This window comes from Hirundo rustica, chromosome 1 (assembly GCF_015227805.2).
Source record: "Hirundo rustica isolate bHirRus1 chromosome 1, bHirRus1.pri.v3, whole genome shotgun sequence".
Taxonomy (NCBI): Eukaryota; Metazoa; Chordata; class Aves; order Passeriformes; family Hirundinidae; genus Hirundo; species Hirundo rustica.
In genome coordinates, this window is record NC_053450.1 from 128,977,504 (window position 1) to 128,992,870 (window position 15,367).

At 36.9% G+C, this 15,367-nt stretch overlaps 1 protein-coding gene across 1 annotated transcript in view; it reads left to right on the forward strand.

Annotated features, from left to right (window-relative positions):
* Positions 1–5,915, forward strand: part of THSD7A (thrombospondin type 1 domain containing 7A) — a 275,932-nt gene extending 270,017 nt beyond the window's left edge. Inside the window, exons 29-30 of the mRNA XM_058421741.1 lie at positions 1,762–1,849; positions 3,531–5,915. Of these exons, the coding sequence (XP_058277724.1) occupies positions 1,762–1,849; positions 3,531–3,615 (173 nt within the window). The 3' untranslated portion in view covers positions 3,616–5,915. The remainder of the gene's footprint in view (positions 1–1,761; positions 1,850–3,530) is intronic.
* The last annotated feature ends 9,452 nt before the right edge of the window (positions 5,916–15,367 follow it).

Below are 15,367 nucleotides of genomic sequence, written 5' to 3' on the forward strand. Positions count from 1 at the left end.
TCATTTTCTTCCACAAATTACATTGTAGTTCCAGAAAGGAAGGTATTAAAACTGTTCTCTTCAGTTGTCTAGGCTGAGGTATTACCACAAAAAGATAAATCTGAGATGCCAATTCCCTTGCATACTTAGAAATAATCCGTCCAGAGGGAATTCAGAAAGCCTGAGATAGATGTCAGTAGTTGCATAATAGGAATGACCTCATTAACAGAGTTCCTTGCTTTGACAAAAACAAATAAATCTGTATACAGATATTGCCAGCCTTTTTTTCAAGGAGATGTTGCTATTTTAAAAGATCCCAACCTGAAAAAAACTTAAACCTCTTACATTTACCAATGGAAATAAGCAAAGGAGAGAGGAGACTAACCTATTTAGCAGTACTAAAGTCTGAATTCTTCTCACTGATATTACCATATCATAGGATATGTCAGGTCAAATCGACTGTTCCATTAATCTTTAATGAATCAGTTATTTCAGTTATGTCAGTTATTATCAGTTATTATCAGTTATTATCAGTTATAATGTTTCATTAGGTTGATTAAGGTTGTTCTGATATTGATTAGTCTTGAACAACTTGTCCACATGACAGCAGGACTGTGCATTGCCACAGACCAGAGCTGCATAGCGATGGAGAGCACTACTGTGTAACCAAGCAATCTTAGCCTAACTTCTGTTAATATTATTGTGGAAATAGAAACTGCATCGATGGTGTCTTTTGGTTCTGCAGAGCTAACTAGAAACCCTAAGTGTTTGGTCAGAAAAATTTTAGCTGTATTTGCTTACATTGAAAATACACACAACTTCATTAAATAGAACTTGTACCACTTAAAAAGGAAATCAGTTTTATAATGATGATTTTTTTTTTTTATTGTCAAGGAGATGCAACAAAGCTAGCTAACCCCCTGGAAAACAATGTTTGCAAAAAGACATTTAGAAATTTGAAAAATGAGTTGGATAAAAGTAGTGAGTCAAAAAGCATGCACTCACCTTTAGTTGTGACATGATCATTTGCAGGCAGAGCAAAGCCCCATAGACAAAGCCACATTATTTTCCTTGTAGGCACGGGTGCATCTGAGGAAAAAAGTGGTATGCATGCCTAAACATCCAGGGGCATCATGTCCAAAGTACAAACTGCACAGGCTGCACATAAATACAGTCCTTATTAACAACAGACAGTTTTTTAATTTATGAGCATGGGTTTTCTTTTTTTGTGTATTTTTATTCTGTGAGGAGAAGTTATTTATAGAAAACTTGCATTTGGTAGGGAAAGAAATTTAAAAACTTTACTATTTAATGCAGTAGTAAAAGTTGTGTATGTACAGTTAAGGGATGGATGATGTACAGCATGCTAAGGACATTTAAAAAATACAAGTAAACAGGAACAAGAATAAAAATAACTGGCAGATTGCTTTACCAGAGGTAGAATAGGAAGTGATGCTAAATGAGTCCCAGGCTGATGCACTACCCTGTGCCTACCCTGAGGGATTGCTCACTACCAGGAGGGCCCCAAAGCTGAGTTTCTGGGTCTCTCACCTGCTGCCTCTGCCCCAGATCTCAGTTCCATTTGAATTGTCCTCACTTCAACTGAAAAGCAGAGCACAGAGAAGTCATTGTTCAGTTATTTAACAATATTTACTCAGATTAAAGTGTAATTGCTAGTGAAGACATTTATTTTGGTTTATTAAAATATTTCTATGCTGAATCAGAACTAATAATTCAACAAGACTAACTTGAACACTACTGACTAACATTCATTCCTTTTAGATGGGAGGCTGAAGACCTGGGTTTATGGTGTAGCTGCTGGTGCATTTGTTTTACTCATCTTTATTGTTTCTATGATCTATCTAGCCTGGTGAGTTCTTTAATTATTTATAAGAAAACAGTCCCCTCACTGACTGTAATGAAAATGTTTACATCTGCTGCTGTAGAAACTGCAGGCACTTCTGTGAACTGAAGAGTTTAATTTGCTGTGTCCTTTTACCCAGACTCAGGTTAGCAGATTCTGGTTGTACTCTAGATGATGGATCACCACATGCTATTCAGAGGGTATCAGAACTTACAAATATGGGGTAGCTTAGTGTACAGTTCATTTTTGCTCATTTTATCGCAGTTGTTTTATATAGTGTCCAGAATAATTTTATTTTGTCAATATCAAAAAATGCTGAGAGAAATAGCAAGAAGGAAATTTAGCAACCAGGCAATCATATTTTATATTTGACAAGATATAGAGATACAGAACCAGAAAAAATCTGAACACTTTCTCATCTTTTTAATACATGAAATAATACTTTTTTGAAGAAGCCACCTTTGAGAATGTGCTCCCTGAAGTTCTCTAGGTCCTGTTTGGAATTTATGATCCAAAAGACAGTACAGGTGAAAGGTGAGGGAAATGTGATCATATACATCAGGCTCTTGGCTGTACTGCATTAATAGGTGTTTGGGGGGCTTCTGGGCATGTTTGCCTTTCAGTAAACTTTGCCCAAAACCTCCCTTTGATTGTGGTTTTTTGGTGGGTTTTTTTTGTTTTGTTTTGGTTTTTGTTTGTTTGTTTGTTTGTTTTTCTGTCTGTTTGTGGTTTTTTTGGTTTTGGTTTTTTTGTTTTGTTGTTGTTGTTGTTGTTGTTGTGGTTGGTTGGTTGGTTGGTTGGGGTTTTTTTTAATTATTATTATTATTATTAGTTGGTTAGTTTTTTGGGGGGTGGGTTTTGAGAAAAAGGAAATACATTAGCATTCAACAACACTGCAGATTATTTGGACTGGAACCTGTGGCTACTGCAAGTCATTGTAACAAAAGGCTTTGTATAAAAGATTCAGATTTGAGCAGCCTAAGTGACACAGCTAAAACAAGATTTTGGACAAGAATGAGGATGCTGATTTAAAGAAATGCTTACATTATACTCGAAAAGAAAAGTACTAAAGTATGGATAAACATTCATTTTCCTTTGGCCTGGTAATTTTTTAAAACTATATCAAATGGATTGGAAATACTGCTGCATTAAAATCTAATTCAAGGCTAGACAAGGAATGTTATGGCAAACAATCATACCTCTGCTATTAATGAGGTTTGATTATAACATCTAGAATTAATTGTAGTCATTCTAACAAGTATAATGAGATAAAACTAATCAAAAGATGGATCTTTCCTACGGAAACCCTTGATGTGTCAAGAGTGGTTTAATATTTGAGTCACATATTTTGAAAGAACGTGATTGCAGCTTTGATACCTGACCAAATATTACATGGCAGGCTCTGAATTCTTCTGAAAACTGAGTGATGCAAGATTTCCTGCCAAGGATTTCATCAAATCACATCAGCACCACAGCAGTTTGTTTCTGAATGACTGAGCTTTGAATTAGATATTGGTTTTGGTTGATGAAGAGAAAATTAGTGATCCCAGTGAAGGTTTTAAGCTTATAGCTTTTATAAACAAACAACTGAATGCATTATCAAGATTCTCATCTTTCATTTAAGACTGAAATATTTTTGTATGTTATTAGTTGCTTGTTCTATTTACGAATTATCTTATTGTTTCAGCAAAAAGCCAAAGAAGCCCCAGAGAAGGCAGAACAACCGACTGAAACCTTTAACCTTGGCTTACGATGGAGACGCAGACATGTAAAATACAACTTCTCATGGTGACAAATGGAGTCTAAACTATAGGAATGAAATCAGAAGGTGTCCAAAGCCACAGGGATTTTCTATGGAGTGGATTAAGTGTTTTGAATTTTTCTTTTTTTGTAACTGCACCATAGATAAAGAAGGATGGATTTCACAATGCCTACCGATATTCAAGGTATTATTGCTTTACTTTAGACCATCAGCACTGAGAAATCAGGCAGAATCACAACAGACACTGCAGCTGGAGGTCTGTGGTGTTTCATCAGTCTTAGAACTGAGCAGCAAGCACTTCTGCCTCCAGAATACTGTAGCTGACATAGTATTAACACTTGGAAGCCCCGGCATCGTTAACCAAGTATAATCAGTACGCATGATGAGTTTGTACCAAGCTATCTATGACTCTTTATATTCAAACATAACATATATACTCAGTTGAACCATATGTATTATTCTATCAGATTATATATGTGATGAAGAGCATTTTAGTGCTTAGTACAATATTAAGTTTTAACTGGGATTAACCCACTGAGCAAGTTCAACAGTTGTGTTAACCTGCATCTCAGAGGGCAAAATTATTGCAAAATTCTATCCTGTTACCACTCCAAATTAAAAAGGCCTCATGTGTACATCCAGAAAGGAGGCATTCTCAGATTCACTATTTTCTAGGGGTTGGTGTCTGGAAAAAAAATACCTGCTGTATATGTTACAATACGTTTCTACTTTCTCTAACTCAGACTGTTGCCTGCATCTTTTTTGCTACATGTAAGGCAAATTTTTGCACTATATTAGTGCAGCATGATATGCACTTAACTAGTATTGCCATAGAAACTGCCTCTTTTCAGAAAAAAATAATGATGTATCTTGTGCAAGGAGTGTCAAGTAGACAGGTCTTGAATCCTGAAGAGAGTAGTGTTCAGTTTGGACTGTGATGGGATGGAATCAGCTATGACGTTTGCTGTACACACACCGTTCCTCATCACAGCAGCCATTTGTACTCAACACCATGGCAGTAATATAAGTGTCTAGTTTCTTGCCCCATCTACCTATACTGGTATAGATTGTCCTGCTGGTTTCTAATTGTACCTTGAAGGCTGTTTATGACTAGATTTTTTATATTTGTTAACTTTGTTAGAAAAAAAAAAAAAAGAAAAAGAAAATTGGTTGCCCTGTAATCCTGAGTGATATACTTCTTGTCTAAAAAGGCGTTCTGATTTTTCAACTAAATAAAATGGTTTTACTTTTCTTCTATTAATAAGAGCTTTTTCACTGTTACTGGCAGTGCAATACTCAGAAATGTTTTGTCTTTTCTAATTACGATAATTCAATAGACTCTTTTAATTATTCAGTTAAACTCCTGAGTGTACTGGCAAGTAAACAATAATATCAATAGTTCTGCCATTTTAATACTCGTGGCTTTTAAAAAAACACTGGCAGTATGAAAACTGTTAACCTCTTCAATGCTTATGGCTTTTCAGTGTTACGCTTTCAACATGAAGCTCATTGACTTGCCACTCATGTGACATGGCTGTTACGGATGTGATCCGTGACCTGAGAAGGGCAATTCTCCTCAAATGGCTTCTGTGTGCAGCCAGAACATACAAGTGACTGTGCCACTACTAAGCAATACAAAACTTTATCAGGCAACCTCTCAAAAATAATTGTTACATAAAGTTCAATATTAGGTTCTCAGGTCTTTTTTATACCTTAACCACTTCTGCCTACTCATCACTCTATTTACTCAAGAAGCACCAGTTTTTGCACACTGAATGAAAAGTGCTTTGCAAACTTTGTCCCAGATCCACTGAAATCAATGACAAGACTCTCATGGACAGCAATGGGTAATATCAGTTCTTAAAAATACACATCTTTTTTCTATGTAGAATAATTCTTGAAACCAATGAGCATTTTGTGGATATTCAAGAGAGATTATGGTCCTACTGTAACTTAGCTGCCATATTACCAGTGTGGTGTTACTGAATCAAGAAAGTTACCTTCATCCCACTGTGTAGGGAATGGGAATTCCAAATGGGAATGATGACCAGGGGAACAATGGTAACAATCTTTGGTTCAGGTTTAAGTTCTCATTTTATACCTTGATCCAGCTGCAGCTGATGAAGTTTTGTGGCCCCTTGCCACAGCAGTGGTTCATTCATATATGTGTTTCAGGACAGGAGTATTCAGTCTTACATCACCTTGTAAAGATCCATTGCAAAAAAAAAAAAAAAAAAAAAAATCTTGGTAATTTTAATTTTCAGCATTCTTGATTAGAAAACAAGAAAAACCTGGTTGGTTCTTTTCTCAGATGTACAAAACAAACCATGGAAAAATTATAAGGTATTAAAGAACAATAACTACACATGGAGACAGATTTTAGTGATATTTCTGTTCTTTTAAAAGTCTGATTCTGTGTTGTCAAATAGTTTTGGACCAAGCAGGCATTGAGGGAACAGGGTTTCTTTCATTGGCAATGAGTCATCTTCATTTATGACACTGGCTGGTCTTTGCACGAGCTGTTGCCTAGTTCCTGCCTTGAAGAATTTTATGTCCTAAATCTAAGCATTTAATAGCTTAAAGTCAAAGGTATGACATCTCTTTTTTCTTACCATATTAAATGGATAAACAAAGAGATAGGAGGGTTTTTAAAGTATGTTTGGTCTTTGCAATCCTTGCAAGTATTTTAGTATGTGTTGCATTTTATATCTGATCAGTGAATATCTGGTGCACATCTGCACCATACTAGTGCTGCATTTAAAATCTAGAGTGTGGTTTTATTATTATTTTTTCTATGAACAAAGTGCATGGAAATTTGAAGCCAGAACGGCTTCCCTCATTATCAAGGAAAAAAATAGAGGCTGTAAGGAGGGCTGAAATTCTATGTAAATCTAGATACTGCAAAAGTGATTAAGCCCTCTAGCATTGAAACAGAAATAAATAATACGTGAATTATCAATAAAGAATGAAAAGCAATTTTCTTTAAAAATCAGAGTGCTTCTACAAATCCAGTGCCTAAAGCAGCCACTACTGTAGATTATTAGTTTGTGAAAGTAATGTTTCCAGTGATCAAATAAACCATTCAGAAAATAGCAAGGTAGATATTTTCCTGTTGATGTGGTGGTTAATATTTTCCTTTTTAAAACTGTAGTTTCTAGTTTACTGTGTCTGCTTTGAGTCCTGGAGCAGTTCCTTCTTGAAGCTTTGATGCAACTGCACAAGCCTGTTTATATTAGGTATAAAGCATCAATTTTGAAACCCCCTTCCCCCTGCCAAAATATAATAAAGTTGTTTTTTTCCAACCTTACAATTTGAAGAGACCAATTTAAAAACTCTATGTGTAAATCACTGTAAAATATACCTTGAATTAAATGGAAATCTGTCTTTTTACCTTTATGTAAATTGTTAAGAGTTTATTTTGCCTAACTTAATTTACTTGAATATTTATTTTGTAGAATGAGGAGGCAGCTGTTTAAGGAATGTTTACCTTTTTTTTTTTTTTTTGGTTAATGTTAATTTGTAAATTGTGTAATGCATTTTTATTTTTTAAATTATGTATATTTCTTTTTTAATGCACAAAATGTTTACTTACAACTACTACTGCAAATTTGTGTATATTGTCACTAAGCTTTATTCAGTTAATACAGATGATGTGAAAATGTAACAAGTCTTACATTTTCATCTGGGTTATTTTTACATAACTGATGTATTGCTGACAATAAATATAAACACAAAATCATTTAATGTCTTTTTTTAATAAATGTAGTATACTATGCTGGGATAGATTAACAATAAAAGCCACATCCCAAAAATATGACCAACTTTTAAATAGTCTCTTCTTTTTTCTGAAAGGCATTAGCAAACATATCCTTGTTAAAAATTAGTCTTTCTATTTAAAAAGAAAAATACTTTCTGATGCTATAGTAACAATCAAGTCTGTTGCTACAGTCCTAGTTGACTTGGAAATTTACAAAACATATTTAGTCAATTGATAAATATCAAAGAAATGAAATAAAAAATAATAACATTTTCTTCCTTGCGATAGTTATAGCAGGAAAAACAACCCCTTTGTAGAGAATAAGGGGTAATCATGATCTCACTAAAAGACCTCTATTCACTTCAAATGAAGATGAATCTGTCACAGTTCCTACGCAAGAAGAAAAAGAAGAAAAGTAATTTTACACTTTTTCATAATTGCTGAGGTTTGATCTCTGTGCTCTCCAAAATTCAATGTTTTTCATATCCAGTTCTGCTGTGTAATTTACACACTGTATCATGGGGAGTTTGTCCTGCTTCTGTAGCTATTACCTCCCTAGTAACCTTTCCAAGCTAACCCCTAAAATTTTAAGAGCTTTGTAAATGTTTCAGCCATCTAGTAATGTGAAAACCTACAATATTGGAGAATCTAGAAAATCCAGAAAATTATCCTGCTGAAACAGTAGTGAGTTTGAGCAGCCATTCGGGACCTTCTTGGTATCACTATCAGTTTAGCTACAGAAAATGTTATCTCTACATCTTCTGATTTTATATATATATATATATATATATATATATATATATATATATGGGAAAGCTGGCTGTCTATCCAAAAGCAGGTAATGACCAGGCTGGTGAACAAAGATTTACATTTTGGGGGGCGGGGTGGGGATGGGTTGGGTGTATATGTGTGTGTATCTTAGTCTCTGCTTGCCCGATCATTTATTTTTTTGGCAGAGGCTGAGGGTGTGTAATTTTGCTTACATTCATTTGAGCAGTGCGCCTGGCTGTGGAGGGCATTTCCCGTGGTGACATTCTGGTGAAGCATCTCTACATGCTTTTGTAAACAGGAACCTTTTCTAGGTCCTGCTTAAACAGAAAAGATGGAAGACTTACTTCAAGGCACACTTTAAATGACATTAGGCACGTGCCATTCCTCTTTCTGCAGAGCTCTGCTCTGGGCCAGGACTGAGCCTCGTGAGAGCACAGCAGTGGCAGGGTGGCAGGCTGCCAACACCGACCTGTGGCTGTGTCCACATGTGGCCGTGCTGGACGTTGACCCTTCCAGCCTGAAGCATAAGCCATTTCTGGCATTGATATTTTGACCTGCCTTGTCAGTTGAGGCTGTTGGACACTGCCTAGTCCTGCTTGTCCTGGTTTGGTTAGGTAGCAGCTCTGCTGCAAAGGGGTGTGTGGACAGCATGCTGACCACAGCTCAGCTGCAGACTCTGGCACTGAGGGAGGCAGCTGCACATGGGCTGCATGGACAAGAGCTTTGTCCCCCCACCCTCCAGCCTTCTTAAGGCTCTGCTGCGAGCCACAGGACTGATTTGGAACCCTTTTTAGACGAGGGAAAAGTCCTTTGATTTGTCACTGTGGTGAAGGCAAAACAGCCACAGGGTCATAATTCATGATCATAGCTCTTGTTGTTTTCCATTCTCAAAGAAGTCTCATTTCAAACAGTTCAATTACTGAACCTATTTAAGTATCATTATGGGTTGATGTTATCTAAAAATCTTTGTGTTTTCAGAGCAAATAAGATCTGGTACTTGTCCATTTATAGATGAGGTCTTAAGAGGCTCCCACATATGTTTTCATGTTTCGTGGATTTTATTCAGATCCTAGCCCTTAAATTTATTAGAATTATATTCTGAAACTGAAATTATAAAACTAATGAGGTTTTCTTTTATTTTCAAAAATGCCCTTCAGAGTGTCATATAATTCTTTAAAATGGCAGAAAATTGTTTCTCAATCAGCTTTGTTTCACTTACAAATAAAAAATGTTTCATCACAATTTCAGCGTTGTATTTCAAAACAAATACAGTTTTTTCTTTCTCTGAATAATTATAATTAGAGAGAAAACCCTCTTTCTTACCCATATATGTCAAAATGTGACTTAATTCTCAGCTTCTTAACTCTTCCCAGTGCGGCCCTTTAAGATATCTTTATGGAAATAGCAATATGGTTGGAGCTCATGACCAGAATTTATTTTACAGTTCTGTGTTTTTGTTGGTGGTCCAGTTCTGACAGATTATTTTTAATGTACTGCCTAATTAAGTCTTACAAAAATCTCTCCGAAGCTGAACCCAAACTAATTTACATAACTTGTGTCATGTAAAAACTCTGAAATCTTCATATAAGACAAAGGGTTACATATTGTGTCTTGCTTTCATACTCAAACTCAATTCCTTTAACAGCTTTCTTCCTGTGCTCCCATTGTGTCTTGGTGCTTGACACCAATGCTAGATTTCAGCCTTGTGTGGAACTTTTCTGATTTGCACTGAGTGCTATCATAGCCTTAATTCTCTTTTGATGTGTCTTCTCACTCTTAAGAACGCAGTGAGACAACAGTAGTTGCTAGCTGACAACTTACAAGAATGTGAAGACACGCTGTCAAAAGTAAAAATATGCATATGGAAAATGTGAATTTTGAGGCTGAAGTAATTTTTTCCTCTTTTCTTGCAACTAAAGGTGCAACTATTCAACCTAGAAGAGACCTAATTCTACATATATTAATTATGCCATTCTATTGTTGTTACTTTACATTTTTCTCTTTTTTTCACTTTTTATACTCATTTTGTGTAAATTTTAATTGTAAAATCATAGTAAGGCCTCTCTCCTCTGTGTGTACAATCAAAGAAGGGAAAAGTATCTCTTTGAAATCTTGACTGTGATGTGACAAAAAACAATCATTAGCATAAGCTCAAATTCTCAGTATCTCTTATTTTTCCAAGAATTCTGGGGTGAAACCTTGGTGTACTAGAAATATTCTCAGGCTATAAAGTCCCTAACGAGTGAATCGCCACAGTAATCCATCAAAATCCTTATTCTGTGATCAGTTCCATGGTAGGAAGTTATTCACATTTCCTGGTTTGGAGTGTTATTTTATGTTCCGATTTTAATTACTTTATCTATGAGCTATACCAACAACTTAACGTCATGGGTAGTACAGATGATCTTGAGGTATTTAAAATAGTTTCTAAGATGTGTCTAGCATAATCCGTGTGTTAACAGAGCTGTGTTCAGGTAGATATGCAAGGTCAGGAGTGACATCTCCAAACATGTATCTTTTAATTTTGGGTCTCATTTTCCATTTGATGTTCCACAAAATGAAATTGTCACAATTTAATTTGATTTGTACTGAGATAATAGAGATTAAAACACCCCATGTACTCAGGACTGAGGAAAATTACTTCTCAGCCACACGTCTGCTCCTTTTCAGCCAGAGGGCTGAACCCATGTAACCTCCAATTTGATTATTAGTCCCCAAAACATAAACTAGCAGTTATTAATAAAGGCCCTGTGACCTACTAGCAAAGAACCAATTTCCCATACCGAGACTGACTCCCAAGATCGTCTGAAAAGCTGGTAGGAAATAAAGTTCCACTGATTCAGTCTTACCTGTTTTTAACAGAATTATGCTGGTGTCTTCCTCACTGCTTTGTTCTTCAGTCTCCAGAATGAAGAGTTCTGTAGCTCCATTTTACGAGAGGAAATTGGTGACACCAGGATTTGCTCAGCCGAGGAAAGAAAAAAATAATTAGCTGGCAGTTTTGTGACTGCCTGAAGTTGAATTTAATGAACTGCAGCAAAAGCTTTCTGCAACATTAGAACAGCAGCTGGAGCTAAATGTTGCATTTCTGTCTTAAATGGCCTTCACTTACAAGCTGATGAGCAAAACATTAGTAGCAGTCATTTGTTCAGTTTTTACAGAAATATAAAAGGAAGGTTTGCAGCACAAGTGAGAAGTTAATCATCAATCTCAAACTGACTCTCCAATCCTGCAGAACTGCAGTGCTGAAGAAGCCAGGTCAGAAGTCTAATGGCCTCAAGACTGCAAATGGGCTCCTTCAGAAAGGCAAAACATTATTTACATTAAAAATTGCCATACTCCATCTCTCTCTAACTGCATTCACTTTGAAATGAGGTGGTGCTGCAGGTGGCAAACTTTCATCTGCCACCTTAGATCAATGGAATGTCAGCACAGGATGTTTCTCCAGAATACTTCATGGATCTCATCAAATGCTGTGCCATGACATATTAAAAATTATCTTTATGTTTAACAAACTCTTCTGAGCTATGAAGCTGTCTGCTATTATTTAAGGATTTATATACCAGTAATAACACTATAGAGATTATAAGATAATACTATAAGTGATAATATCATATATTATTACTTGATTTACATTGTTTAAAGCTTTTTATGTTCTATTTAAGCAATTGCCAATTAGCATGCAAAACGTCCTGGGCAGTCTTTGCTTAACTGTATTGAATTATGTGTATAACAAGAAATCACATATGCTACACAATCAGGTTTGCTGGGGGTTTTTTTTAGGTTTGCTGGGGGTTTGTTGGTTTGCTGTTTTTCTGTGGGTTTGTTGTTGTTGTTGTTGTTGTTGTTGTTTTGTTTTTTTGTTTTTTTTTCCCCCCCTAGGGTCACAGGACAATTAAATAAAAGTACAGTAAATTTCTTTTAAAGAGGGAAAAATAAAATTTTAAAGAATTCTCACTGTATTGAAATTGCTTTTCAAAAAAAAATTTTGAAAGGTCTCTCAGATCTACCATTTACCATGTAATTCCTAAGGACAAGGAAGTTCACTGTGGTTTCAGTTTCTCTGTGGAGAGTTTGCACAATCAATTGCTTGTGCATGTCTTCAAATTCTCAGAGTCTTTTTTGTTTGTTTGATTTTTGTTTGTTTTTTTTAGATTGGGTTTTTGGTTTGGTTTGGTTTCATTTGGTTGGTTGATTGGTTGGTTGCTTTGGGTTTTTTGTTTGTCTGTGGGGGGGGTTGTTTGGTTGGTTTGATTTTGGGGTTTTCTTGTTTTGCAGATTTTTGTTGTTGTTGTTCTGGGATTGTTTTGGGTGTGGGAGGGAGCAGAATCTTTCCCTTCCTTCTTTTTCTCAATATTGTACGTGTTTGACAGTCAGACACATGCACCTACATCCATGTGTTTTTATTCGCTCATGTTCTGGAAGTCTTAAGTCTTTTAACCCAGGTGAACTAGTTGCTAAGAGCATCAACAGTTGGAGTAGCAGGAAGGGTACCACACATCTACATTTAATTTGTCTTTGTATAGTAGAACCATAGTAGAACCACAGCTTTATAAAGATAGCAGTAAGGAACAGTTGTTCTGTACAGAATAGTGTTTAAGACTCTAACATGATGATTGCAGACCTGAAGATGGACAGAACTGCTTTTAGAAATAACAAAGAAATAGTGTCTAACATACACAAAAGATACCACAGGTAGTAAATCAGGTGTAATATGGAACACCAGACCAATGCAGACAGAGCAAAGGTGTAAGAGGGTTTGGGCAGACACATAAAAATGGCCCAAATTTGATCCTAAAGTAAGGATTACCACAAAAATTATATTCCTCAGGCTCCAGAGGCTGGCAGTTCACTAACACCCCACCACAGTCACCAGTATGAAACCCCACCAATCTCAGCACCCAGAGGAGCAGTGGAGACATCAGCCTAACACTGGGAGGTAGGCACTAGGAGGTGAATGTATACACATTTTAACTACATTAACCTTCTGTTTTTAAACAGATCTAGACTAACAATGGTTAGAGTGCTTAACTTTCGCTTAGCTAATACTTTTTTAGCGTTATTTATATAAGCAAGATTTTGAGTGCAAAAATTCTGTAGCAGCAGAGAGAATTCTGGGGCAGATGGATGGGAAAAAAGGATAGATGATTTTTTGAGTTAGTTGAATAGAGATACGCTAATCTCTTGGTACATCAAGTTTTGAAAAGGAAACCAAAAACCTTGAAAGCTAGATACATTCTGGCTTCATATCATCAGAAAAAATGTGTAGAAATGAAAGAAAAGGTTGTCATTACCTTGGAGGCATTTCTTGCCATTTTTAATGAAGAAATTCAAGCTAGTTTTGTCAGATAGTTTAAATTAGGACTGAAGCAAAAATCCTAAATTTACTAAAACTGCACTATGCACAAAGCAATATGATTAAGGAAACGAATCAGCAATTATAATTTTTATACAAAATATATCAGTATTTATGAGCATGAGTAAGACTTTTATCAGAACCATAATGGCAGAAGTTGTGTCACAAGGGTGCCCAGTTGCACTAATTTTGTCCACCTAATATACCAATGAGCTAAAAAACTGTTCAGTGTGGACAGACAACTGGTTAATGCTAAAAAAATACTTCTGAGCAGACATGGTAAAGAAGCCTGTGGGCCAGTTATGGAAAGTATTAAAATTATGAACAACTGGAACAAAAAAGTGCCTGAAGTGAATTAAAGTGTAGCTAGAATTAACTGTAAAACACTACAAGATAGCAGTAGGGGAACAAAGAAAAGCAAGGGAAAATATGTCATAAAGCTACAAGCCACAGCAAAATCTGATATGATCAAAGACATGACAAAGCATGTGCTGTGAGGCTTCCTCAGGAGCAGAGTAGAATTATTTCAAAATATCTTACATTTGTGATAGTTGATAGATAAACAGTTCTTTTAACTACAGCTCAGCAAATGACAAGTGAAGACAGGGGCAGAATAAGCAAAAAATTGCTTAGCAGTAGTACAGCATCTTATAAAACAACTTAATAGCAAAAGATATTAATGAATCGGAAATTTGAAATTAATCTTTAAAGATTAATAAAGAATGCAAAGTTTTCACAGCACCCTGGCAGGCTTTTCTTTGCATTTACACTCTCAGTTGTCCACCAGACACTGGATCTGGCAGATTTAGGTGGCTTTAACTTTTATGATAGGGACCAATTTGTTTTTAACTTGTGCCATCTGTTAGCATCTACTGCCCCTCTGGTTCCAGGGTAGTAAGTTAAAAGCAGATCTGGGCTATGGGCTACAGCAGGTAACATTGCCATAAATCATAAAAGACAAGAAGCAGGGGAGCTGGTCAGTCCTCCTTTCCTCAGAATGTGACTGTTCCCTGAGCAGCAAGATCACAGTGCACACGGAAGCAACTGAAACATTCCTGCCAACGCCACAGGGGTGACTATAGACAGAAGTGTCCTCTCATGCCTGGCAGGCGTGCAGGCTAGCTCAGTTTTGCACTGCGGCAGCGTGGATCGGTCGGGGTTACAGGCAGGGCGAGTAACCTCTTTCATGAGGAGTGGGACTGGAACGGAGGAGGGAGGTCAGTGATGCTGCGTTGGGTACCCCAGTCCATGCTCTTCTTCATCCGGATTTCCTTCTTCGTCTTCTGGGGCCCCCTCCAGCACCTCTTCCAACTCCAGTCCTTCCTCCTCATGGTCCTCTTCTGATGGCATGGTGATATGGTTAACTGTGGGGGAGTGTGAGGTGGCAGAAACCAAATTATGCAACATCTTTTTTAAAAGTCCGAAAGCAAGGATAACAAGTAATAAAACAAACAAACACAGCAACCCAGTTTTATCATAGATGAAACCCAACCGGAGATTCCCCAATTAGAAGACAGTCCGCCCAGCCAGTCCTTGGTCTCCCTTTTGAGGTTGGTCACTTGTCGGATGGTGGTGTAGTTGTTCGGTTGGTGGACCAGCCATCCGACGACTGGGAGACTCAGGCTGAGCGTTGCCAAGGCTCCGAGGGCTAGGTGGAACCTCCTCGGAGCGGGGAATCCGGCTCGGGTTGCTGTTATGAAAAACTGAAAGACACTAAACAAATATGTTACTTAAATTTGACAACAGCAGGGAAAGGGATGACTCCGCCTGGAGCTGATGTTCAGCTCTCCTCGTTCAGTGTTTTCCTTTTCCGCCTCCACGCTGCCACGGTGACTTGCGGACTGTTGATTTTGCCAGACCCTGGGCTTTTGGGAACAT